The 25,310-nt window shown below is 50.5% G+C and overlaps 1 protein-coding gene across 1 annotated transcript in view; it reads right to left on the bottom strand.

Moving 5' to 3' along the window:
- LOC137654564 (ERI1 exoribonuclease 2-like) overlaps positions 1–25,310 on the bottom strand; it is a 139,515-nt gene that overhangs the window by 86,753 nt on the left and 27,452 nt on the right. Inside the window, exon 3 of the mRNA XM_068388304.1 lies at positions 11,951–12,012. Within this exon, the coding sequence (XP_068244405.1) occupies positions 11,951–12,012 (62 nt within the window). The remainder of the gene's footprint in view (positions 1–11,950; positions 12,013–25,310) is intronic.

The raw sequence follows: 25,310 nt of genomic DNA, 5'->3' as shown, positions 1-25,310 counted from the left end.
TGTGCCGGACGTGTTGGGAATGTCAGACTTGTAAGGTCTCAAGGGAGGTGGTCACCCCGCCAACCTTGAAAATAGTGACCTCTTCTCCCTTTGAATTGGTTGCTATGGATCTTGTGAGTCTCCCAACAACCAGTACTGGTTTTATTGGGTGTCTGATGGTAGTCGACCATTATTCCAAGTGGGTGACGGCAGTACCCATAAGGAATAAGAAGAGCAGTACGATATGCCAGGCGCTTGAAGACCGAGTTTTTCCTGTTATTCCTCGTGTTCCAGTCCGGATATTGACTGATAACGGCCTCGAGTTTATTTCCCAGGAATTTACTGAGTTGTTGGAGCGGTACAATGTTGTACATGTGAAAACAACTCCGTATAAACCCTCTAGTAACGGTGCAGTGGAGCGAGTGAATCGTACCATTGGTGAGTTACTGAGGGTGATTTCTGGGGAATCGTGGAAATGGGACCAGTTCTTATCCCGAGCAGTTCTCAGCTACAACCATTCCCACCACACTGAGATTGGCTGTACTCCAGCTGAGAACATACTGAAGGGTGCTCCCGATGTTGATAGTATCCCGTTGCTATCAGCAGAAACGAGAGACCCATGGGCTGAAGGACATCCTCGGTACAAACCGTTTAAAGAGGGTTCTCTAGTGCTTAAAAAGGTGCACCTGTTGGGACACCTTCTGACGAACAAGCTCATCCTTAGGTTTGAGGGGGTATTCCGTGTTACTAAGGTACACGAGAATAAGGTCACCTATGAGCTGCAGAGACTGCCTGATGGTGAACTGGTAAGAGCTCACCCTATCCAATTAAAGGCCTGGTTTGAACCTCCAGATTATCTTAGGAGGCACTTTCTCTGGTACCCGAAGGGTCCTGATCCTGCAACAGAGACTCTGAATAGTCCAGAACTCATGGATGACAGTCCTGCTTCTTCTGAAGTAACTGAGAGTTCTGGTTCTAGTAGTGATGGCAACTCCTATGGGGTGGCTGCAGTAGTGGCATCCTACCTTCTGTCTCGAGATTGTAACAAGTTCCAACGACAGAGGAAAAGTCACCATCCTACTAGAGCTATTACTCAGCCTAAGCAAATTCTTGAGTCAGCAAGGACTTACGAGAGAAAGAAAGCACTTGATGCTTGGTTATATCCTCCAGAAAATTGTGATGAGACTCCTGTGTTAAAGCCTGAATCATTTCGAGATCATTTGGTCCTCCAACTGTGGGAGAACAGCCCCACTGAAATGTGTAAAACTCTTATTTTGTCTCCCGAGTCGGTGGTTCACTGTCCTGTTCCTGAATTGCCAACGCCCCAGTTCTTAGCTTCTTTCCGAGAGGAAGGTATCGTTCCTCCTCCAGGGAGTTGGGAATTCTGGGAAGTTTCCAGTATTCCATTATTGGAACTACCTTCTGTTGGTTCCAAGAGTTCCAGTCCAGATTGGTCAAGACCTGCTACTTTAGAAAGCCCTGTTTCTGAATCGGCAGTGTCTATTCATCCTGATAATGACTTTTGCGGCTTTTTGTCACCCGATTGTGACGACCGACTGTCGCCTGAAGATCCCACCTCTAGTGGATTTAGTCCCCCATGGACTAGGTCAAAAGGTCCTGTTCTTGACCTACCTTTCGTTCAGCCTCGAGTCCTGAAGTGGAGACCTCATCTCACTGACCAAGACGAATATTATGGAGAGGGAACCATCCTCCATTCCTGAGTCACCTCAGAATTCAAACCCTTTCCTACATTCTGATGGTAGATTAAAAAACCGGTTAGAGCTCGAGGCTGAAGTGGCACAGTCAGGTATATCTAACCTAAACGCTACAACACTGTTTGGGTCGCCTGAAACACAACGTTGCCCCGAGTCATCGCCTGATTTTTCGGGATTTTTATTGTCCTCTTCTGAGTCTACGGATTCTGTCTCTGGTTTACCTCAAAGTGTGTCGATCACCCGCAGATACCAACTCTTATGCGAGGTTATCGATCGATTAAAGACACCCAACCTGTATCTGCAGAGTCGCTGGCTTAGCCTGTCTCCTGTGCTGCGAGAAATTAATATGGCTCGCCAGCAGATTGCTGAATCCCGGCGCATGTCCTGAGACAGAATTTTGAGACTCAGAAGAAGAACTATAAATCTCCCACGGAATTAATGTTTGTACAGTTTTTAAAGGAAGTTTTGATAATAATTACCATTATTTTATGTCATGTTTTGATTCCCAAATTGGGGTATTTGAAAGGCTGAGAAAGGGACACGTGGTGTGAGGAAATCTTTATTTAGTCACGGTTTCTGTAATTATTGCATTTATTGTTGTACTGAAAATTGACCTTGGCCGTGACAGTTATAATGAATTCAATAAATTGTTATTATCATGTAATACCTGTAGTCCAAAATCAATGAGTTTTGTATGCTTTTAAATTGATTTTGGACTGCAATGAATGTAATTTTTTTTCTTGATAGATCCTGAATGTATTCCTGTAATACCAAAATTTTTTAAATAATGAAATTTATTATGTTGTATGTTATTGGAGTATTGTTGGGAGGAATAGACAATAATCTAATTTTTTGTTTGTAAGTACTGGAGCTCCATTGTGTTTAAAAGGTTGTCTATTCCTATTGCTTTTTGCTACATCATGAGTCTGTGAAAAATATAATTGGATATGTAGCTGAAGGAGGGGATGATGAATTAAATCATTAGTTGATCATCCTACCTTTTTACTGAGTTTATTTTTGTTTGCAAGGTAAGATTTTTTTTCACATGAATGTACAGTTTGTGTGGGGGTGTTGCTGTCAGTTACGAGGCATTTTTTGGATGGGCTTGAGGGCTAATGGGGGGGAATGCAATATATAAGGGTTTGTGTCTAAGAAAACTTTAATGGTTTGTGTGTATGAAACATATTTGATTTTAATATATATCCCTCAAGCCTCTCATTAAAAAAAATGTCTTAATCTGTTATTATTCCTTTCCAGGTATTGACAGCAGCCCCTACACTCAGTAGGGAGTGTAAGGGAGAGATAATTAGGGTATTGCCTGTTACTAGTGTGTAGTGGTCTGTTTAACTGTTATAACTGAAGGTCTGCAATGACTCATGGACACCTTTATCGTCAGACTGATAAGGGCCAACTTGTAAAAGAGATTGGGATGACTGGCAATCCTACCGATTGGAGATTTGAGACTCCTGCAGAAAAAAAAAGGTTTATGGTGACTGAGTTTTCCATATTTATGATATGAGTGAGATGAAGGAAAAGAATTAGCTTATAGTATGTTAGAGTCCTGCAATCAAGAAAAAAAACTGTAATGAGGTGTTGTATTAAGTAAAGTGCAATACTTTTCATGCTGTCCTTTAAATGTGATGTTGTGATTGTAAGTAATGAGGGAGGTCAGACACTGGCCCACAGTTGTATTTTGGCATGCCATTCTTCAGTTTTAGCTGCCGTTCTTCAAAGCAGATTTGACGGCAGAGCATGACTGGTCAATATTAAGGCCATTGATTATTAACATTGGGGAAGTTTTCAGTAAAGAATTCGGGCATTGAGGGTTCTGCAGTCATGTTTTGTTTGGATTTTAATGTTCCGTTTTGTAACTGTAGTGGTATATCTTGCATGTAGCTTAGTATTTTTTCTCTTGCTGGTACAATATGCAAAAGGGATGTTAATTTTGCCTTTGACTATCTTAATTGATATAATATTATTCCTAACAGTTTTTTCAAATAAATATTTTTTTTTTTTATGAATACAGCATATCATTCCAGTTCCTTACACCAATGTGCCCCCCTTCCCCAGCCACTGTTTTTTAAGCTCTCATAAGTACAGTAATTTATCATAATTCTTTCCTCCCACACTGTGTTCCGTTATTAATTAATAAATGTTCCCTTTCACCTGATGTTCTTATACTTTTACTTATGATCAGCAAGCTAAAGGCAAGAGAAGCAAAGGTATGATAAACAACAAGATTCAAGCTGGGTCCCCTTGCCCAGTATAAATCAAGGGGTGGTGCCCAGAGCTCTGTTCTCTTGACCTGTTACTTAAGTTTTTTGGGTATTCCACCGTTGTATATTTGTGGTGTAGTGAACGTCGGGTTGTGGTCGGCATTCGGACATTAGGCAGTTCGGGTGCTATTTCTGGCCACAGTCCGCAAACCACTACAACGATGTCGCGAACAGATCCACAATCGGGGAACCCCACAAAGTCAGGACTTTGTTGGCTACTTAACGATCCAAAGACCACTCGGTACTCACTATCTGAGACGCTTTGCTCAGACTGTCGGCGAGCACATTCCTTTTGCCTGGAATGAAGCGAGCCAAAATTGGAATCGAGTGGACTTTGGTCCATCTCAGTATCTCTACTGCAAGATGGGATAGCTGTTCTGAAAAGGTACCTCCTTGCTTGTTGATGTAAGCCACTACTGTGGTGTTGTCGCTCATCACCACCACAGAGTGACCCACCAGGTGCTGTTGGAACTGTTGAAGGGCCAGAAAAACGGCCTTCATTTCTAGCAGATTTATATGGAGGCACTTTTCTGATTCTGACCACAGGCCTGAGGTCCTGTGGTGCAGAACGTGGGACCCACACCCTTTCTTTGAGGCGTCCGAAAACAGCATCAAATCCGGGGGGAGGACGAGAAGATCCACTCCCTTTCGTAGGTTCTCGTCTGCCACCCACCACTGAAGGTCCGTCCGTTCCGCGAGACCCATAGGGATCAAGACGTCCGGGGAATCCTTGACTCCACCCGGACTTGAGTCGCCATTGCAGGGATCTCATTCTGAGACGACCGTTGGGAACTAGACGGACCAAGGATGAGAGATGGCCGAGGAGACGTAACCACGACTGGGCTGGGAGTTCGTCTCGTCTGAGGAAAGGACTTGCGACCTTCCTCAGCCTTGCTATCCTGTCGTCTGATGGGAAGGCTTTGTGGAGATTGGTGTCCAATATCATGCCTAGATATACCAGTCTTAAGGAAGGAAGCAGAGAAGACTTCTCGAGATTTACCATGTTCCCTAGATCTTGGCAAATCCCCAGAAGTTTGTCTCGGTGTCGAAGAAGGGTCGACTCCGAGTCTGCTAAGATCAGCCAGTCGTCCAGATAACGGAGGAGACGGATGCCGATCTTGTGTGCCCACGAAGATATCACGGTGAACACTCTGGGGAAAACCTGAGGTGCTGTGGAGAGACCTTGAACTGGTAGATCTTGTTGTCTAGGCTGAATCTTAGGTACTTCCTTGAAGACAGATGGATTGGGATCTGGAAGTATGCGTCCTTCAGATCCAGTGTGCACATGAAGTCTTGCGGTCTCACTGCGAGTCTGGCCGTGTCTGCCGTCTCCATGCTGAAAGGGATCTGCTTGACAAACCTGTTCAGAGCTGAGAGGTCGATGATTGGTCTCCAGCCTCCAGACGCCTTCTTTACAAGAAAGAGTCGACTGTAGAAGCCTGGGGACCCGCCGACGACCTCTTGGAGAGCGTCCTTCTTCAACATGGCCTCGACTTCTGCCCAAAGGGCTTGCCCTCTTGCCGATCCCATGGCAAGAGAGCTTAACGACACTGGTTTCGCTGTCAGGGGAGGAAGAGATGTTATGAACGGGACGCGATATCCTTGGCTGATCACGGAGATCATCCAGGAATCGGCCCGGAGTTGCTGCCACCTGTTCGCGCAACTTTGGAGGCATCCCCCCACTGGTGGACATGCGGGGGGACTGCCAATCCTAGCGTTTGCAGCCTCGGCCACTCCCCCTAAGAATTTTGCCTCCCCTGGAGGACTTCTTGCCTCTCCTGTCCTTTACGGGAAAGGGCTGTTTGGACACCGCTGCCTTTGCTGCTACTGCCGGCTTTGTCGTCTTTGCAGGGCGATGTTGTTGAGGTACTGGAGGCTTATAGGGCTTTGATGTTAAAGCCCTCTAGAGGAGGGAGTCCAGGTTGGACTTCCTCCACCTCTCAGCCGCCTGCTCTACATCTTTCGGCTCAAACAGACTATTCCCCAAAAGGGAGGAATGTCTGAGCTTACTGACCTTGGTGTTTCCTTACCTTATTGCCTTATTTTTTGTTTGGGTTCCCCCAGGTCCCTCAGTGTGAGGCACCTCGTATATCCACCAGAGTTGCTAATGCATCTTCCGGTGTATTTTGCATCTTCCAGTCCTGGATGGTCTGGGATGCATCTTAGGTATTTATCGAGCTTATTCTTAAACACATCTACGCTTGGGGATCTTCAAGTTGAATCTTTCAGACACCGTATCACGGCGTTTCAGGATAGTGTTAGCCCACAAGTTCGAGACTTGGTGGGCCAGAAACTCGATGGTACGAGTGCCTGAAAGAAGGAAGGTCTCCAAGGCCTTCCTGGTACTCTCCTTAGACAAGTCTTCGGATCGTATCAGGATGCCAAGAGATCCTAGCCAGATATCCAGCCTCAAAGTGGCCTGCATGGCACACTTCGCTACCTTCTCCTGGCAGAGAATCTCCGAGGCCAAGAACGACACTGGCCGGTTGGAGAGTCTCTCGAGAGGGACTCCTCTGGAGAGCTCTTCCACCAAGTGGTGGAGGGTAAGAGCTAAACAGGACTCCACGACGATTTCGAAGTACCTCCTCTGGTGGACACGAGGAGGTGGGAGGAGTTTGTTTCCAGCGCTGAAACAGCTGGAGGAGGCTAGCTCGGAGAGCTGGCTCTCGACCTTATCTCTGGCACTCTTGACCCCCTGGGACCAGGGCAAAGCCGCACTGGTTTTAGGAGGGGGCTTTTGAGTACCAAAGACTCGATCCAGAACCGTGTCCTTGCCCTCTCGAGGAGGAATCTCCGGATCCGAAAATCCGTTAAGGTTCCTCTTCAGAGTCAAAACTTGCCAAAAGGCATGCTCCGACTCCTGCGGCTCTCCTCCTGATGGACTAGCAGCAAGGTCCCCAGTCCCCAAAGGCTCTTCTTGGGGGGACTCGTTGACATTCTCCGCGGGCTTAGCTGGTTCTGGTCTGATCCTCGAAGAAGATTTCGGAACCGTCTTGGAGTCCTTCGACTCCCTCCTGGGAGGGATGCAGGATTCCAACAAAGAAGATGGGGGGCTCTTCTCCGCCTCCACCCGAGGAGACTTCTCGGCGCGAGGTGGGGTTTCTCCCATTGGTGCAATGGGAGAACGCCTCACCTCACGAGAATCCCCTGAGGACGGAAAACCCTCGTCCACGGGGGATGGAGAGAAAGTCTGGGGAGGGGAGGGAGCCTTCCTCGACGGCTTCCGAGGAGCCAGTTTCGCCCTTGGAGAAGTAACCACGTCGTCCAGTCCTCTCTTCCTCTTCAGGGGGGCCGAGATAGCCGCTGATTTGAGGCCTAGTTCAGAGAAAGTGGGCTTGAAAGCCTGTGCAACCGCTCTGATCAAGGGCCCAAACCAGGGCAGCCGACTGACAGCAGCGCTGTCAGAGACACCCTCTGTAGGGAAGGGGATCGTAAGATACCTAGGAGTGGAAACTACAACAGGGTCTGCTGAAAGGAAGAAGCTGTAGAAGAAAAGTTCCTGGACCTGTCCGGAGATTTTCCTCCCTTCGTTGGGCGCGCTGTCCTGCGCTTACGGGAGGGGGGGGAACGCGATGAAGATGACCTGACTGCGCGTCGTACTGCAGGATCCTGTGTGGGAACGCGCTGTGGGTCGCGCTGGGCATCGCACTGGGCATAGCGCTCGCACGATAGGCCATTGCCTAGCTCAGGAGGTGATTGCTCGCGCGCGTGGGCGATGGCGAGGGAGCGTGAGCGAGCGATGGCGAGGGAGCGCGAGCCAGCGATGGCGCTCAGGCGACCGATGGCGTGCAGGCGACCGATGGCGCGCAGGCGAGCGATGGCGCGCAGGCGAGCGATGGCGCGCAGGCGAGCGATGGCGCGCAGGCGAGCGATGGCGCGCAGGCGAGCGATGGCGCGCAGGCGAGCGGTGGCGCGCAGGCAAGCGGTGGCGCGCAGGCGAGCGGTGGCGCGTAGGCGAGCGGTGGCGTGTAGGCGAGGGGGCGCGTTGGCGCGCAGGCGAGCGTTGGCGAGTAGGAGAGTTGGCGCGTGGGCGAACGATGGCGCGCAGGCGACAGGGCGCGTAGGTAACGGGGCGCGTTGGTGCGCGTTCTGGAGACTTCGGATGGAGTGCAGCCACAGGATGTTGAAGGGCCCGTAAGGGCGAAGCCGTAGGGCACGTGCGTGCAGGGGGAATATCCCTGGCGCGCGGGCGCGCAGGAGGGCGCTCATCAGGAACAGAAGTTCTGGCAGTGGGCGCGTGGGCGCGCGGTGGAGACTGCGGGCGATGGCGCGTAGGCGAGGGATGGCGAGCAGGCGAGGTCTGATGGCGAGCAGGCGAGGTCTGATGGCGAGTCGGCGATCATGGAGGAGAGTGCTGGCGAGCAGGAGAGAAAGAAGACTTCTCTTTGGAGCCCTGATCCGAAGATCGAGGGCGAGCAGGCGAACGATGACGAGCAGGAAAGCGCTGGCGAGCAGGAGAGCGCTGGCGAGCAGGAGAGCGCTTGCGAGCAGGAGAGCGCTGGCGACCAGGAGAGCGCTGGCGCACAGGAGATCGCTGACGAGCAGGAGAGCGCTGACGAGCATGAGACCATGGCGTGTATCAGGCCGAGGGCGCGCAGAGGTCCGTTGGTGAGCAGGAGATCTCTGGAACTGCAGGACGAACAGGAGATCGTGGGCGTGCAGGAGCTCGTGGGCGTGCAGGAGAGCGCTGGCGAGATGAGACAGCAACCGGAGAGCACTTGCGCGCATTAGTGCACTGGCGCGCAGGCGAACGTTGGCGCACAGGGGAAACCTGGCGCTTAAGGGACTTACACACAATGTGTGAAAGCCCCTTTTGCCCCGAAGGGACCGGTGCCCATTTGAAAACGGGATGGGTGGACGCCCACAGCGCGTCAGCTGCCAGGAAAGGTGAAGGCAGGTCAGCAGGTCTGGCAGGCGTAGGAGATCGCGAACGATCTGCGGAGAGGTCCAGGTCCAAGGAAGTAGCAGGAACGGTAACTGAAGGACGAGGTTCCTCTGCGGGGGACTGCGAGAATGAAGATCCGAAGAAGCGCCTCCTAACACCCTTGTGAGGAGAAGGAAGACCTCGGCGACGAAGAGGAAGGCGAGGTTTACGTCGGATACGTCCTCTGGGAGCAGCAGGCAAACCATCGGCAGTCCTCCGAAGAGGAGTCTCTGTCAGTGAACTACCCCGGGGGGAGAATCACCCGCAGGAGAGACCGTTGGACTTAGTTCCTCCCTCGAGGGATGTTCAAAGGGGGGAGCTAAGCCTTCAGCTACAACAGGAGCAGGAGTTTGAACACTCTCATTGGAAGCGTCTGCCACAACAGCCTCGACAATAGACAGAGGGTCAACCTCTGCTACCGCTGGTGACTGTTTGACAGCTGCTCCCAGCCTGATCATGTCAAACAGGGCTTCCTTGGAGGGCGAACCCTGAAGCCCCAAGGAAGCCCAAAGCTGCAAAAGATCATCATTATTCACATCAGGAGAAATAATTAAATCCTCCCCCGGGGGAGGAGGAGGAGCTGCCTCGCTATGGGAGGCAACTCCCTCTCCCAAACCCCGAGATCGGTCAACAACAGTACGGCCTACGCTACCACTCAAAAATATCCCGTTTGGACTTCTTCTTCCGGCGCCGAGAAAACCTCCCACTGGGAGGTAGGCCACTCCCTATATTCCATACATACGTTATCACTTTCACACCGCTGACCCCTACAATAAGGGCATAAGGTGTGAGGATCCGTCTCGATAGAAGACATGAAGGTCCCACAAGGGCGGTCAGGTAACCCAGGGCACTTCCGCATTGTAGAGGCCAATTTCACAACACTCTAGAAAAGAGAAAGCAAAAGCAATGATTAATGGCTGTCGTGTAGGCGAGGGTGACAGCGGACATGTCCGTCTAGCACCCTAGCCGTAAGCAAAGTGGGCTTACAACACAGGTGTGTGAGGGGGGAGGGTGGCTAACTACCCTCCCTACCCCCCGCTAACTAGCGGTGGGGTAGTGATCCCTCGTTAAATTTTTATGGCTCATCCTTTCAGCTACGCCGAAAGTAATTACCCACTTTAAATAGCGTGGTTTGTATTCCAGTTACAGAACAATTTTCAATTCAAGAACCAAAAGAAGTTTCAGTAGTGCAGCTTTACACCAACAAAACTTTTACGGAATATTTCCAAAGAGCTTTAAGAAAACCATATAAACTTCTCTTATTTATACTTGAAAACCAGACAAATGGCTTCTTTTGACAAATATGAAGTCAAAGAATGTAAGGGGCAACAAAATCACAAATTTGGAAGTAATTTGCATTTTTCCAAACGATACAAACCTGTAGCTATTTCGACGTAGCTGGAAGACAAGCCATAAGACTTTTATCGTGGGATAACAACCGCAACTGCTAGTTAGCAGGAGGGGTGGGGAGTAGCCAGCTACCCCGCTCAATCACATAACTGGGCTGAGCACCCACTTTGCTTGCAGGCAGGACTTTCTCGGGGGACAGGAGCTGGCAGTTCAATGTGTATAAAAAGCTCCAGGTTTGAATGGTTACGAAAAATACAAATTACTTCCTAATTTGTCATTTGTTCTGTCACTCCATACAAACCCTCCCTATCTCTAGGAATTACTTACCTCTTAGGAGGGTGGAAGTCCGTACCAATTGGCTTTTGGCATTGACCCGAGGTTTTCTCTGTACAATATTCTATCATAACTGGTAGCAATCCTTGCACCTTGCTAAAAAAGCATGCTCCGCACAACTAGTGGCCTCCACAAACTGTATGTTCATGATACTATCAATATGACTGATGTAGGTAAGAGTACTCCGAGTCATAGGAATCTTTGAGAGGACCATAGACATTACCCAATCCCACCTCACTAGAGGTATTGGGGATGCAACAAGTACTATTTCTATACTAGGATACATAAGGAAAATGGTTTTTACCTGCAGATAGGTACTGAGGATCCTGGTGCTGATTCCCCAAGAGAGAGGAAGGTGAAGGAAAGAAAGAAGCCAGTCATACTTACTCATTCACCCATGACTAATTCTGGGTAACCTTACCCCTACACCCTCTGCTACTTGTCCATCAAGGAGTTCAGGGTGTTTAAACCACTTGTTGTGCAGCCACCAAAGAACCAATGGAAAACATTTCCATGCTCTTGTGGGTCACGTCTTGCAGGCAGTGGGCGGTGAAGGTGGTTTGACGCCAAACCCAGCGATGGCCATACCTGCAAAAATTCAGAAAAAGAGCAGGCGCTCCCCAGGGGGAGGGGCAGAACTGCTTCTCCAAGGGAAGCAATATTGTCCCTTGATCCCTGAGATTGTGCTACTGCTCGGCTATTCCTCAAGGGAGACCAATCGACCAGGAGTTTTGGGAAGAGATCGGGGGTCAAGGAAGAAGTCCGAAGCGTCTCCGACTTCGAAGAAGACCCCGAAGGCAAAGAATTTGTCTTGGACTTCTTCTTGCCCCTACGCCCAAACTTTTCCCACTGGAAGACGGAGCAATCCCAGCACTCAGGACAGGTGTTGTCCTCATCACAACGATGGCCTCTACAGGATGGACACAGGTGGTGCAGGTGCGTTTCTATGGAGGACATAAAGGTACCTCAAGAGTGGCTCTCAGATCCAAGAAGTACGCATAAGGCCGGTAAGGAAGAATATACAAACAATTTAAAAAAGAAAAAGAATTATTATAAAGTCAAATGGCAAGTCAAAAAGACAATGCAGGGAGAGAGCGGCAACATCTGTTCTCTACCGAGCCAAAGCAAAAGTGGGTGCTCAGCACAGATGTGAGAGTGAGTGGGGTAGCCGGCTAACCCCCACCCCTCCCACTAACTAGTGGTTGGGGTGGTTATTCCTCGCTAAATGTCTTATGGCTTGTCTTCCAGCTAATTCAAGAGTAATATCCCTATAAATAGCGGGGGTTTGTATAGAGCAACAGAACAATTACAATATGGCTTAAGTATAGCTCCAGTTATGGGAGCTTCTTCCAGGAAAACAAAACAGTACCCACCGACTTTGCTTGTCGAAGCTGAACCTTCCTTCACTTTCCTTTTCTGAACCAACCCCAGCTCCCTGGAAATCACATTACAGTTTAGTAAAAACTTAACATAGCAAGTAAGACATGAGATGAACACTCCACAATCACCCTACTAAAAAAAAAATTTCCTACCCTTTCCCAAAATCCAAATATTTGGTACTTGCCACAAGGCCCACTTTTGGTAAGATCTTCGGAAAAATCCATACTGAATGTTTTGTAATTTATAATAATATAAATGGCAAATTATGAGGAATGAAATTTAACCCTGATAAAAGTCAAAGTATGATGGTGAGTAGGTTGAGCACCATGATCCCTCAACATTCAGAACTCAAAGTAGGATAGTAAATAGGTCGTGGACAGTGGCTCCTCAACATTCAGATCTTTGCAATATCTTTTTAACTATATACAGCTCATATGAAGTTCTAGGAGTGATTTTTTTATTGAAAATGACAAATTCGTAGATAATTTGTATTTTTCCTAACTATACAAACCTTAGCTATTTAATAGGGGTTATTACTTTCGGCGTAGCTAAAATGACGAGCCATTAGAATTTTAACGAGGGTTTACTACCCCACCGCTAGTTAGCGGGGGGTAGGGAGGGTAGCTTGCTACCCGCCCCCCTCACACACACCTGTGCTTGAGCTCACTTTGCTTGGAGGTAGGACTTCAAGGGGGATAGGGCTGCCGGGCAAGTTTGATTAAATAGCTAAGGTTTGTATAGTTAGGAAAAATACAAATTATCTACGAATTTGTCATTTGTTCCGTAACTGAAATACAAACCACGCTATTTAATAGGGGTGACTCACCCATTAGGAAGGGTGGAAAGTCCCAGCCAGTACTGGCTTTTGGCTTTGCCAGGGTACTCATTATTTGAGTGTGTCAGCACCCAACAATAAGGAGTCCCTGCACCTCGCTAGAACCTTGCTACGCAAGGACTGCGGCCTACGCAAGCTGTTTGTGAAGGTATAATAAAGTGTGACTCGTTCTAGGAAGTTGACCTGTATTCCTTTAGATCGAAACTTTAGGCTAGGACTCTCCCAATACCACCTCGTCAGGGTATGGGGACGTGACAGTATTAGCTCAACACTAGGAACACAAGGAAACATGGTTTACCTGCAGTGGTTTGAGTTCAGCTGTGCAGAGAACCCAGGATGCTGCTTTCCCAAAGAGAGGGGAAGATGAAGAAAAGAATAAGGGCCAGACAAACCTTTTCATTCAAGCAGACTAAAATCGGGTAACAATGCCCTTAACCTTCTGCTACTTGTCCACTAAGGAGCCTGAGGTTCTAAACCAGCTGTTGTGCAGCCACCACAGGGCCGATAGAGAACGTATCAAGCCTCCAGTGGGTCACATCTTGCAGGTAGTGGGCTGCGAAGGTCGTCTGACGCTTCCACACCCCAGCCTGAAGAACCTGCGTCACTGAGAAATTCTTCTTGAAGGCCAGGGACGTAGCTACGCCCCTGACATCATGTGCTCTAGGGTGACGTGACGGAGGAGGGTCTGGATTCAGGGACAGATGGATCACCCTGCGAATCCATGCCGAGATGGTGTTCTTGGTGACCCTCCTCTTAGTCCTCCCAGTGCTAACAAATAATGCTTGCACCTGAGGACGGACTGCAGCTGTTCTTTTGAGATATCGCCTCAGACTCCTGACTGGGCACAGTAGGAGATGGTCTGGGTCATCTGTTACAGAACGAAGACACGAAATCTGGAAGGAGTCGAACCGAGGGTCCGACACCCCCGGATTCTGAGTCTTAGCAATAAACTCAGGGACGAAGCTGAACGTTACCTCCCCCTATCCCCTTGAATGGGCGATGTCAGATGAGAGACCATGAAGTTCACTGACTCGCTTGGCCGAGGCCAAAGCTAGTAGGAACACCGTCTTCCAAGTTAGGTGGCGATTTGAAGCCTGGCGTAATGGTTCATAGGGAGGTCTCTTAAGAGACCTGAGAACTTGAACATCGTTCCATGGAGGAGGTCTCACTTCCGACTGAGGGCAGGTAAGTTCATAACTTCATATGAGTAGGGAAAGTTCCAGCGAGGAAGAAATGTCCATTCCTTTGAGCCTGAAGGCTAGACTTAAGGCTGAGCGATAGCCTTTCACTACCGAGACTGAAAGGTGCATTTCTTCCCGCAAATACACGAGGAACTCCGCTATTGTTGGAATAGTGGCATCGAGTGAAGAGATACCCCTTCCACGACACCAACCACAGAAGACTTTCCACTTTGCCTGGTAGACAGATGCGGATGATTTTCGCAGATGTCCAGACATCCTTTCCGCAACCTGTTGCGAAAATCCTCTCTCTGCGAGGAGATGCTGGATAGTCTCCAGGCGTGAAGTCGTAGCGAAGCTACGGCTTTGTGGAAGATGTTGGCATGTGGTTGTCTGAGTAGATCGTGTCGTGGAGGGAGTTCTCTCGGAAGTTCCGTTAGGAGTTGCAGAAGGTCCGGAAACCATTCTGCGTGATGGCATAGCGGAGCTATGAGGTTCATTGAAAGATTGACTGATATTCTGGTCTTGTTGAGCACCCTCCTCATCAGACAGAACGGGGGAAAGGCGTACACGTCGATGTTGTCCCACCGTTGTTGGAAGGCATCTTGCCAGAGCGCCTTGGGATCCGGGACTGGGGAGCAGTATAGTGGAAGCTTGAAGTTCAACGCTGTCGCGAACAGATCCACAGTCGGGGAACCCCACAAAGTCAGGACTTTGTTGGCTACTAGATGATTCAAAGACCACTCGGTACTCACTATCTGAGACGCTCTGCTCAGATTGTCGGCGAGCACATTCCTCTTGCCTGGAATGAAACGTGCCGATAGTGGAATCGAGTGGACTTCAGTCCATCTCAATATCTCTACTGCAAGATGGGATAGCTGCTTCGAAAAAGTACCTCCTTGCTTGTTGATGTAAGCCACTACTGTGTTGTTGTCGCTCATCACCACCACAGAGTGACCCGCCAGGTATTGTTGGAACTGCTGAAGGGCCAAGAAAACGGCCTTCATCTCTACAAGATTTATATGGAGGCACTTTTCTGATTCTGATCACAGGCCTGAGGTCCTGTAGTGTAGAACGTGGGCTCCCAACCCTTTCTTTGAGGCGTCCGAATACAGCATCAAATCCGGGGGGAGGACGAGAAGATCCACTCCTCGTCTGTCACCCACCACTGGAGGTCCGTCCATTACGCAGGTCCCATAGGGATCATGACGTCGCAACCTTGATTCCACCGGGACTTGAGTCGCCACTGGAAGGATCTCATTCTGAGGCGACAGTTGGAAACTAGAGAAGCCAAAGATGAGAGGTGACCGAGGAGACGTAACCATGATTGGGCTGGAAGCTCTTCTCGTCTGAGAAAAGGGCTTGCGACCTTCCTCAGCCTTGCTATTCTGTCGTCTGATGGGAAGGCTTTGTGGAGATTGGTGTCTATAATCATGCCAAGGTATACCAGTCTTTGAGTGGGAAGCAGAGAGGACTTCTCGAGATTAACCATGATCCCCAGATCCTGGCAAAGTCCCAGAAGTTTGTCTCAGTGTTGAAAAAGGGATGACTCCGAGTCTGCTAGGATCAGCCAGTCGTCCAGATAACGGAGGAGACGGATGCCGATCCTGTGTGCCCACGACGATATTAGGGTGAACACTCTGGTGAAAACCTGTGGTGCTGTGGAGAGACCGAAACACAGCACCTTGAACTGGTACTCTTTGTTGTCTAGGCTGAATCTTATGTACTTCCTTGAAGACGGATGGATTGGGATATGGAAGTACGCGTCCTTCAGATCCAGTGTACACATGAAGTTTTGAGGTCTCACTGCAAGTCTGACTGTGTCTGCGGTCTCCATGCTGAACGGAGTTAGCATGACAAACTTGTTCAGAGCCGAGAGGTCGATGACTGGTCTCCAGCCTCCAGATGCCTTCTTTACAAGAAAGAGTCGACTGAAGAAACCTGGGGACCCGTCGAGGACCTCCTGGAGAGCGCCCTTCTTCAACACGGTCTGGACTTCTGCCCGAAGGGCCTGCCCCCTTGCTGATCCCATGGCAAGGGAGCTCATTGACACTGGATTCGTCGTCAGGGGAGGTAGAGATGTTGTGAACGGGACGCGATATCCCTGACTGATTACGGAAATCATCAAAGAATCGGCCCCGAGTTGCTGCCACCTGTCTGCGCAACTTTGAAGGCATCCCCCCACTGTTGGACATGCAGGGGGATTGCCAATCCTAGCGTTTGTGGCCTCGGCTGCTCCCTCTAGGATTCTTCCCTCCCCTGGAGGGCTTCTTGCCTGTCCTGTCTTTGACAGAAAAGGGCTTAGACACCACTGTCTTCGCTGCCGTTGTTGGTTTCGTGGTCTTGGTAGGACGGGGCGGATGGGGTGCTGGAGGTTTATAGGGATTGGATGTCAAAGCCCTATGTAGGAGGGAGTCTTGGTGGGACTTCCTCCACCTCTCAGCAGCATGCTCCACGTCCTTAGGCTCAAACAGGTTCGTTACCATCACAGAAGAATGTCTGAGCCTGCTTATCTCGGTGCTAGGGACCTTCTGATGGAACCTCTCACACACCGCATCCTGACGTTTCAGGATGGTGTTTGCCCACTAGTTCGAGACTTGGCGGGCCAGAAACTCGATCATGCGAGTGCCTGAGAGTAGAAAGGTCTCCATAGCTTTCCTGGTACGTTCTTTGGATAAATCCTCCGAACGTATCAGGATACCTATGGTCCCTAACCAGATATCCAGCCATGAAGTGGCCTGCATGGCACACTTCGCAACCTTCTCCTGATTAAGGATCTCAGTCGCCGAGAATGAGACCTGCCGGTTGGAGAGTCTCTCAAGAGGGACTCCCCTGGTAAGCTCTTCCAAAGAATGGTGAAGGGGAAGAGCTAAACAAGGCTCCTCTATGATCTCGAAGTACCTCCTCTGCTGCACACGAGGAGGTAGGAGAAGCTTGTTGCCGGCACTGGATCGGCTGGAGGAGGCTAGCTCAGAGAGCTGGACTGCGATCTTGTCCCTGGTACTCTTAACCCCCTGAGACCAGGGCAAAGCTGCACTGGCCTTAGAGGGTTTTTGAGTCCCAAATACTCGGTCCAAGACCGTGTCTTTGCCCTCTCGAGGAGGAATCTCTGGGTCAGCAAACCCATTGAGAGTCCTCATAAGGGTCAGAACCTGCCAAAATGCATGTTCTGACTCCTGCAGCTCTCCTCCGGATGGACTAGCAGCGAAGTATCCTGTCCCCAAAGGCTCTTCTTGGGGAGACTCGCGGACGTTCTCTGAGTGACTGGCTGGCTCCATTCTAAGTCTTGAAGAAGACTTCGGTACTGTCTTGGAGTCCTTCGACTCCCTCCTGGGAGGGATGCAGGACTCCAACAACGACGGAGGTAGGCTCATCTCCGCCCCTACCCGAGAAGACTTTTCAGCGCGAGGTGGGGTTTCCCTCATTAGTGCGATGGGGGAACGTCTCACCTCACGTGACTCCCCTGAGGACGGGTAATCCTCGTCCGAAGGGGAGGGAGAAAAAGTCTGGGGGGGGAGGGAGTCTGCCTCGAAGGCTTACGAGGACACAGCTTAGTCCTCGGAGAAGTCACCGCGTCCGAAACTCCTCTTTTTCTCTTCAGGGGAGTAGCGCAGCCAAGGATTTGTGGCCCAATTCAGAGAGAACAGGCTTGAAGGCCTGCGTGACCGCTCTGATCAGTGCCCCAAACCAAGCTGATGGCTGCGCTGTCAGACACTCCCTCTGGAGGGACAGGGATCGACCGATCCCTAGGAGGAGTTTCCATAGGGGGGTTCACCTAAAAAGAGAAAGAAGACAAAGAAGAAATGTCCCTGGACCTTTCTGGAACCTTCCCCCTACCGGCGAGCGCACTGTTCTGCGCTTGCGGGGGGAGGGGGGGGAATGCGGCGATGGTGACCTCACCATGTGTGTCCTGCAGCCTCGCGCGTGGGAGGATATTGACGATCGCGCTGGGGAGCACGCTGGCGCTCGCGCGATAGGGAATACCCGGGGTCGTGCGCGGAAGACTGCTGGAGCGCGGGAGGCTGATGGCGCGCGCGGGAGACTGCTGATGCGCACACGCGAGGGTGATTGCGAGGGCGCTCGCTGGCGCGCAGGCGAGCGATGGCGCGTAGGAGCGTGCGCAGGAAACATCGGAGAGTGCGCAGGAAGCTGATTGCGCGCGCGAGGGTGAATGTTCGCGCGCAGGATCAGGATGAAGAGCCCGTGTAGGCGAGAGATCGTGCGCCCCAGAAGATGACACAGGCGCGCGCGCGCGCAGGAGAGATATCCCTTGCCCGAACCTGCGCTCGTTGGCACGCCTCTCGTGGGCGCATATCAGGCTGGCGATGCGTAGCTGCTGTTGGAGATGGGCGTGGGCGCGCAGGGCACGCGCGCGCATCCTCGTGGGCGCATGTAGGTGAATGCGCGCGATTGCATGCTGGAGAGGGATGGCGCGCAGGCGAAAGCAGACAGCACGTTGGCGAGCGCTGGCGCATTGGCGAGCGCTGGCGCGTTGGCGAGCACTGGCGCGTTGGCGAGCGCTGGCGAGTAGTGGAAGTCCTAAACTTCCCTTCCGCACCCAGATCTGAAGATCGTGGGCGTGCAGGAGATCGTTGGCGCGCAGGCAAGCGCTGGCGCGTTGGTGAGTGCTGGCGCGTTGGCGAGCACTGGCGCCTTGGCGAGCGCTGGCGAGTAGTGGAAGTCCTAAACTTCCCTTCCGCACCCAGATCTGAAGATCGTGGGCGTGCAGGAGATCGTTGGCGCGCAGGCAAGCGCTGGCGCGTTGGTGAGTGCTGGCGCGCAGGAGAGCACTGGCGCGCATGGCGCACAATAAGTTGAAGGCGTGCAGTGGCGCGCTGGCGTGCAGTGGCGCGCTGGCGCGCAGGTGAGCACTGGCGCGCTTTATCAGGAACATCAGCAGCAGGTGGGCGCTGGCGCGCAGGTGAGCGCTGGCGCGCAGATGAGCGCTGACGCGTAGGTGAGCGCTGGCGGGCTATATCAGGAACAGCAGCAGCAGGTGAGCGCTGACGCGCTATCTCCGAAACCTCAATGAGGTCAGGAGAACGTTGGCGCGCATGCTTGACATGGCGCCTAAGGGACGTGTGCGCTAATTGGCGCGTACACCCTTGTTGCCCCAAAGGGACCGGTGCCTGTTTTTTAAAAACAGGTTTGGTTGGCGCATAAAGCGCATCAGCTGCCAGGAACAGCGACGGCAGGTCAGCAGGTCTGTCGGGTGGAAGGTCGGCGTGCCCTTTGTAAGGACGACCTTCCACCGAAGGGGATCGCGAACGATCCACAGAGAGGTCCAGGGTTGTAGCAGGAACAGTCGGAGATCGATGACGAGGCTCCTCTGCGGCGGACTGCAACGACAATGATGAACCGAAGAGGCGCCTCCTCACCGACTTATAAGGTGAAGGAAGGCCTCTCCGGTGAAGAGGAAGGCGAGCCTTACGACGTATACGCCCTCTGGGGGGGCGTTGGGTCAGCAAGCTGACCTTCAGCAGTCCTCCGAAGAGGAGTCTCTGTGAGTGAACTCCCCCGAGGGGGAGAATCACCGGCAGGAGAGACTGTTGGACTTAGTTTCTCCCTCGTAGGTTGTGCAGGACCGGGAGAAACTAAGCCTTCAGCTACTGCAGGTTGAGAAGTTGCAGAGGTATTAGGAAATACCGCATTGGATACCTCTGACACCACAACGTCGACAATAGACAGAGGATCAACCTCTGCCAAAGTCGGCGATTGCTTGACAAAGGCACCCAACCGGATGATGTTAATCAAGGCTTCCTTGTAGGGCGAACCCTCGAGCCCTAAGGAAGACCAAAGCTGGAATATGTTATTTTCATTAGTAAAATAAATTTTTGAATATACTTACCCGATGATCATATAGCTGTCAGCTCTGCTGCCCGACAGAAAAACCTACGGGCGGAATACGCCAGCGATCGCTATACAGGTGGGGGTGTACATCAACAGCGCCATCTGTCAAGTAGGTACTCAAGTACTCGATGTCAACATAGAACCAATTTTCTCCTCTGTCCACTGGGTCTCTATTGGGGAGGAAGGGTGGGTCCTTTAATTTATGATCATCGGGTAAGTATATTCAAAAATTTATTTTACTAATGAAAATAACATTTTTCAATATTAAACTTACCCGATGATCATATAGCTGATTCACACCCAGGGGGGTGGGTAGAGACCAGCATTACATGTTGACATTATGAGCTAAGTATTCCGTATTTCATTTTAGCAGTTATTCAAAATAACAAGCATAAAATAAATAAGTACCTGGTAAGGAAGTCGACTTGAACAATTACTCTGCCTTTTTAAGTACGTCTTCCTTACTGAGCCTCGCGATCCTCATAGGATGCTGAGCGACTCCTAGGAGCTGAAGTATGAAGGGTTGCAACCCATACTAAAGGTCCTCATCAAAACCTCTAATCTAGGCGCTTCTCAAGAAATGACTTTGACCACCCGCCAAATCAAGTAGGATGCGAAAGGCTTCTTAGCCTTCCGGACAACCCAAAAATATTAATAAAACATTTCAAGAGAAAGATTAAAAAGGTTATGGAATTAGGGAATTGTAGTGGTAGAGCCCTCACCACTACTGCACTCGTTGCTACGAATGGTCCCAGAGTGTAGCAGTTCTCGTAAAGAGACTGGACATTCTTAAGATAAAAGACGCGAACACTGATTTGCTTTTCCAATAGGTTGCGTCGAATATACTTTGCAGAGATCTATTTTGTTTAAAGGCCACGGAAGTTGCGACAGCTCTAACTTCGTGTGTCCTTACCTTCAGCCAAGCTTGGTCTTCCTCATTCAGATGGGAATGAGCTTCTCGTATTAACAGTCTGATAAAATAGGATAAAGAATTCTCTGACAAAGGCAAAGATGGATTCTTAACTGAACACCATAAAGCTTCAGACGGGCCTCGTAAAGGTTTTTAAAATAGAACTTAAGAGCTCTTACAGGACATAATACTCTTTCTAGTTCATTTCCAACCATACGATAAGTTTGGAATATCGAACGATATTGGTCAAGGCCGAGAAGGCAGCTCGTGTTTGGCTAGAAAACCAAGTTGTAGAACATGTAGCCGTTTCGGATGAGAATCCGATGTTCTTGCTGAAGGCATGAATCTCACTGACTCTTTTAGCTGTAGTTAAGCATATCAGGAAAAGAGTCTTAAAGGTGAGATCTTTCAGGGAGGCTGATTGAAGCGGTTCGAACCTGTCTGACATAAGGAACCTTAGAACCACGTCTAAATTCCAACCAGGTGTAACCAAACGACGCTCCTTCGTGGTCTCAAAAGACTTAAGGAGGTCTTGTAGATCTTTATTGTTGGAAAGATCTAAGCCTCTGTGACGGAAGACTGATGCCAACATGCTTCTGTAACCCTTGATAGTGGGAGCTGAAAGAGATCGTTCTTTCCTCAGATATAAGAGAAAGTCAGCTATTGAGTTACAGAGGTACTGGTCGAGGATACGGATACTGACTTGCACCAGTTTCGGAAGATTTCCCACTTCGATTGGTAGACTCTAAGGGTGGATGTTCTCCTTGCTCTAGCAAACGCTCTGGTTGCCTCCTTCGAAAAACCTCTAGCTCTCGAGAGTCTTTCGATAGTCTGAAGGCAGTCAGACGAAGAGCGTGGAGGCCTTGGAGTACCTTCTCTACGCGTGGCTGACGTAGCAGGTCCACCCTTAGGGGAAGTGTTCTGGGAACGTCTACTAGCCATTGAAGTACCTCGGTGAGTTATTCTCTCGCGGGCCAGAGGGAAGCAACTAGCGTCAACTTTGTCCCTTCGTGAGAGGCGAACTTCTGCAGTACCTTGTTGACAATCTAGAACGGAGGGAATGCATATAGATCTAGATGTGACCAATCTAGTAGAAAGGTATCTATATGAACTACTGCTGGGTCCGGGATAGGTGAGCAAACTATTGGGAGCCTCTTGGTCATCGAGGTTGCGAAGAGATCTATGGTTGGCTGGCCCCAGGTGGCCCAAAGTCTCTTGCATACATCCTTGTGGAGGGTCCAATCTGTTGGAATTATTTGTCCCTTCCTACTGAGACAATCTGCTATGACATTCAAGTTGCCTTGGATGAACCTCGTTACTAGTGAAAAGTCTAGACCTGTTGACCAGGTGAGGAGGTCTCTTGCGAACTCGTACCATGTCAGAGAGTAGGTCCCTCCTTGCTTGGAGATGTACGTCAAAGCAGGGTGTTGTCCGTGTTCACCTCCACCACTTTGCCTTGAAGGAGAGACCTGAAGCTTTTCCAGGTCAGACGTACTGCCAGTAGCTTCTTGCAGTTGAAATGCATTGTCCTTTGACTCGAGTTCCATAATCCCGAGCATTCCCTACCGCCTAATGTCGCACCCCAGCCTACGTCCGATGCGTCCGAGAAGAGAACGTGGTTGGGAGTCTGAACAGTCAGGGGAAGACCCTTTCAAAGGTTGATAAAGTCCTTCACCAAGTCAGACCAGACTTTATCTTTCCGGAAACCGGGATCGAGACCGCTTCTAGCGTCTTGTCCTTTTCCAGTGAAAAGCTAGATGATACAGAAGAGGACGGAGGTGTAGTCTTCCAAGTGACACAAATTGAACCACGGATGACAGTGTCCTAACCAGACTCATCCACAGCCTGACAGGGCAGCGTTCCTTCTTCAGCATCTTCTGGATGGATAGCAGGGCTGGGGGTTGATCGTCTTGTTCAGCAATGTCCTCATCAGAGGGTTCCTCATCCGAAACTGATGAGGAAACGGCAACGGAGTGGGCAACGTCTGACTCGCTGAATCCGGTCGCACTGGTGGATGCATGACGGAGCCGGACACAATATCATGGTACTGCTGCACAGTCTGTGAACTGTCAACCATGGGGACGCGAGGAAGTACAGCGTCAACCCGAAACTGTCCAGACTGTCTGGGTTGTGCAGTCAACCCCCTACCGGGTTGCTGAGGTTACCGCACTGCGTCACAACAAGTCACCTCTGCTGGTTGTTGAACGTCTTCCTAGTGACACACTGAACGTCCACAACCACCTCCGAGAGTCGCTTAACGTCAACGTGCGACTGGCAACCCACACTGGGTCGCATCGGTGGAGGAACCACCTCAACTGGCGGACGCGAGTAGGATACCTCAGCGTCAACAGGGCGCACAACCAACCGGTAGGAAGGTTGTTGGCCAGAAGGTACTTCTCCGTAAAAAATCCTCTATCAAGGACACAAGCTTGGACTGCATGTCTTGCAGCAAAGCCCATTAGGGTCTACGGGAGCAGGTGTGGCAACAGACGGGCTTAGCGACTGAAGCGGAACCATTTACCATCCCTGGAAGCCTTGTTATGCTTTAATTAAAGTCCATAGGAGGCTAAGCAGCTTAAGGCTCCTCTCCAAATGACAGAGTCCTCAAAGGAATATCAGTAGGAGGGAGAACAGCACTTTCTCATCTACAGGAACCATGTCCGAGAAAAGCTAGGTTATCTCAGTGAGGGTCTCACTGGTGCAAAAGCAGCAGACCAGAAGGCAACGTTATGTAACTGCTTGACAGTCTGTGAACTGTCAAAAACTGAACTGTCAACCACAACAGGTGTGTGAGGACATACAGCACTGGTGCATTAGCAGCAGACCAGAAGGCAACGTTATGTAACTGCCTGACAGTCTGAGAACTGTCAAAAAACTGAACTGTCAACCACAACAGGTGCGTGAGGACATACAGCACTGGTGCATTAGTAGCAGACCAGAAGGCAACGTCATGTAACTGCTTGACAGTCTGTGAGCTGGCAACAACCAAAGCTGTGTGGGGAAGCCTCAACTCCTGACTGACTAGTCTGCTGCGGGCGAGTGGCGGTAACCACAGTGGGTTGCGGAGGCTGACACACCGTGTCAAAACATGGCAGCTTGTGGAAGCTCACGCACGGCAACGGAGTGCTCCGTGTGTCTGTGGGAGTCAGCATGTGTCTGGCAGGGTCGACTGCGCATGGGTGGAGGAGCTCTCACAACAAGAGTGTGAGAGCAGGTAGCCGCAGCGTCTGCTGGGCGCACAACCGTGGAAGGTTGTAGGCAAACGGGTGCATCGTCAACCTTCTCCGCAGTCGGAGTGTGGGAGCAGGCAACAACCAAAGCGGAGTGGTGGTGCGTGGAGGGGACTGCCGTGGGTTGCGGAAACTAACGCATCGCGTCAAAACACGGCAGCTTGACTCCACCTTCCCACTGCTGATGCGGTAGCTCACGCATGTCAACGGAGGGTGCCGCACGTCGGCTAACGTCAACATGCGTCTGGCAGGGTCGACTGCGCATCGGTGGTGGAGCTCTCCGCAGCCGGAGTGTGGGAGCAGGCAGCCTCAGCGTGAGCTGGGCGCACAACCGTGGCAGGTTGTAGGCTAACGGGAGCAGTGTCAACCTTCTCCGCACGAAACTCCTGCATAACCGCAGCTAACTGAGTCTGCATAGACTGCAGTAAAGACCACTTAGGGTCTACAAAAGCGGCAACAGACGGAGCTACTGTCCGTTGTGACTGAGGGTCTAAAACAGCTGGTGCGGCAACAGACGGAGTTACTGCCTGTTGCGGTACCACCTTGCCTCTCTTGGGAGGTGTGCAGTCGTCGGATGACTGCAGCGAGTCCGAACTGACCCAGTGGCTACACCTGGGCCGTTGGACTTGCGCGGAAGGGACCGACTTGCACTTAAAAAGCTGCGAGATGTGGTCCATGGTTTCATACGAGAAACCTCTTCCGCAGACGAGGAATAAATGGGCTCTCTCGTCTTTGTGTGGGTGGGGCGATCTTGGGTAGATACGCCCGAAACCACGGAGGGAAAAACGTCTGTTCGTTGATCAAGGCCTGTGGAACCCATAAGTCGTTCGACATTACTTCTCCCCTGGGCTTGGGAGCTTGTAAGAGGTCCCGGACTAGGTGAACAACTGGCACGAACAGACGAACCCTCGGACGCAACACTGTAACACTTTGCGCATATCATTTTATCACTTTGATTTTCTGTTTTGCACTTATTTCACTGAAATCGAAACTTAAACTGATTTCTACCTGAAACACGCAATCCTATCCTTCATTAAAAGGTAGTAATTGCGAAAACAGTCGTACAATGCAACAGAAAACATAAATAAAGATAAAGAATTCAGTGGCTGGGAAAGAGACTAAACACTAGATCAAATAAACTACGTTTACAATCTCTCACCGCACATAGCCTGGGAACAAGAATAAAACCCTAGAAACGTTTTACCTTCTTCCCCTACAGCGACTAGGGAGGAGAGTAAAAAATAAGAACAACGTTACCAGCTTGAACGAAACGTTTATTCTCCTCTCTCTCCCTCCGTCTCTATCTCTCTCTCTCTTTCTCTCTTGATTTTGCACCTGAGAGAAGAGCCC

The sequence above is a fragment of the Palaemon carinicauda genome, chromosome 15 (genome assembly GCF_036898095.1).
Source record: "Palaemon carinicauda isolate YSFRI2023 chromosome 15, ASM3689809v2, whole genome shotgun sequence".
NCBI classification, from domain to species: Eukaryota; Metazoa; Arthropoda; class Malacostraca; order Decapoda; family Palaemonidae; genus Palaemon; species Palaemon carinicauda.
The sequence above is the reverse complement of the archived record's forward strand: the minus strand, read 5'-3'. Positions and strand labels throughout refer to the sequence as shown.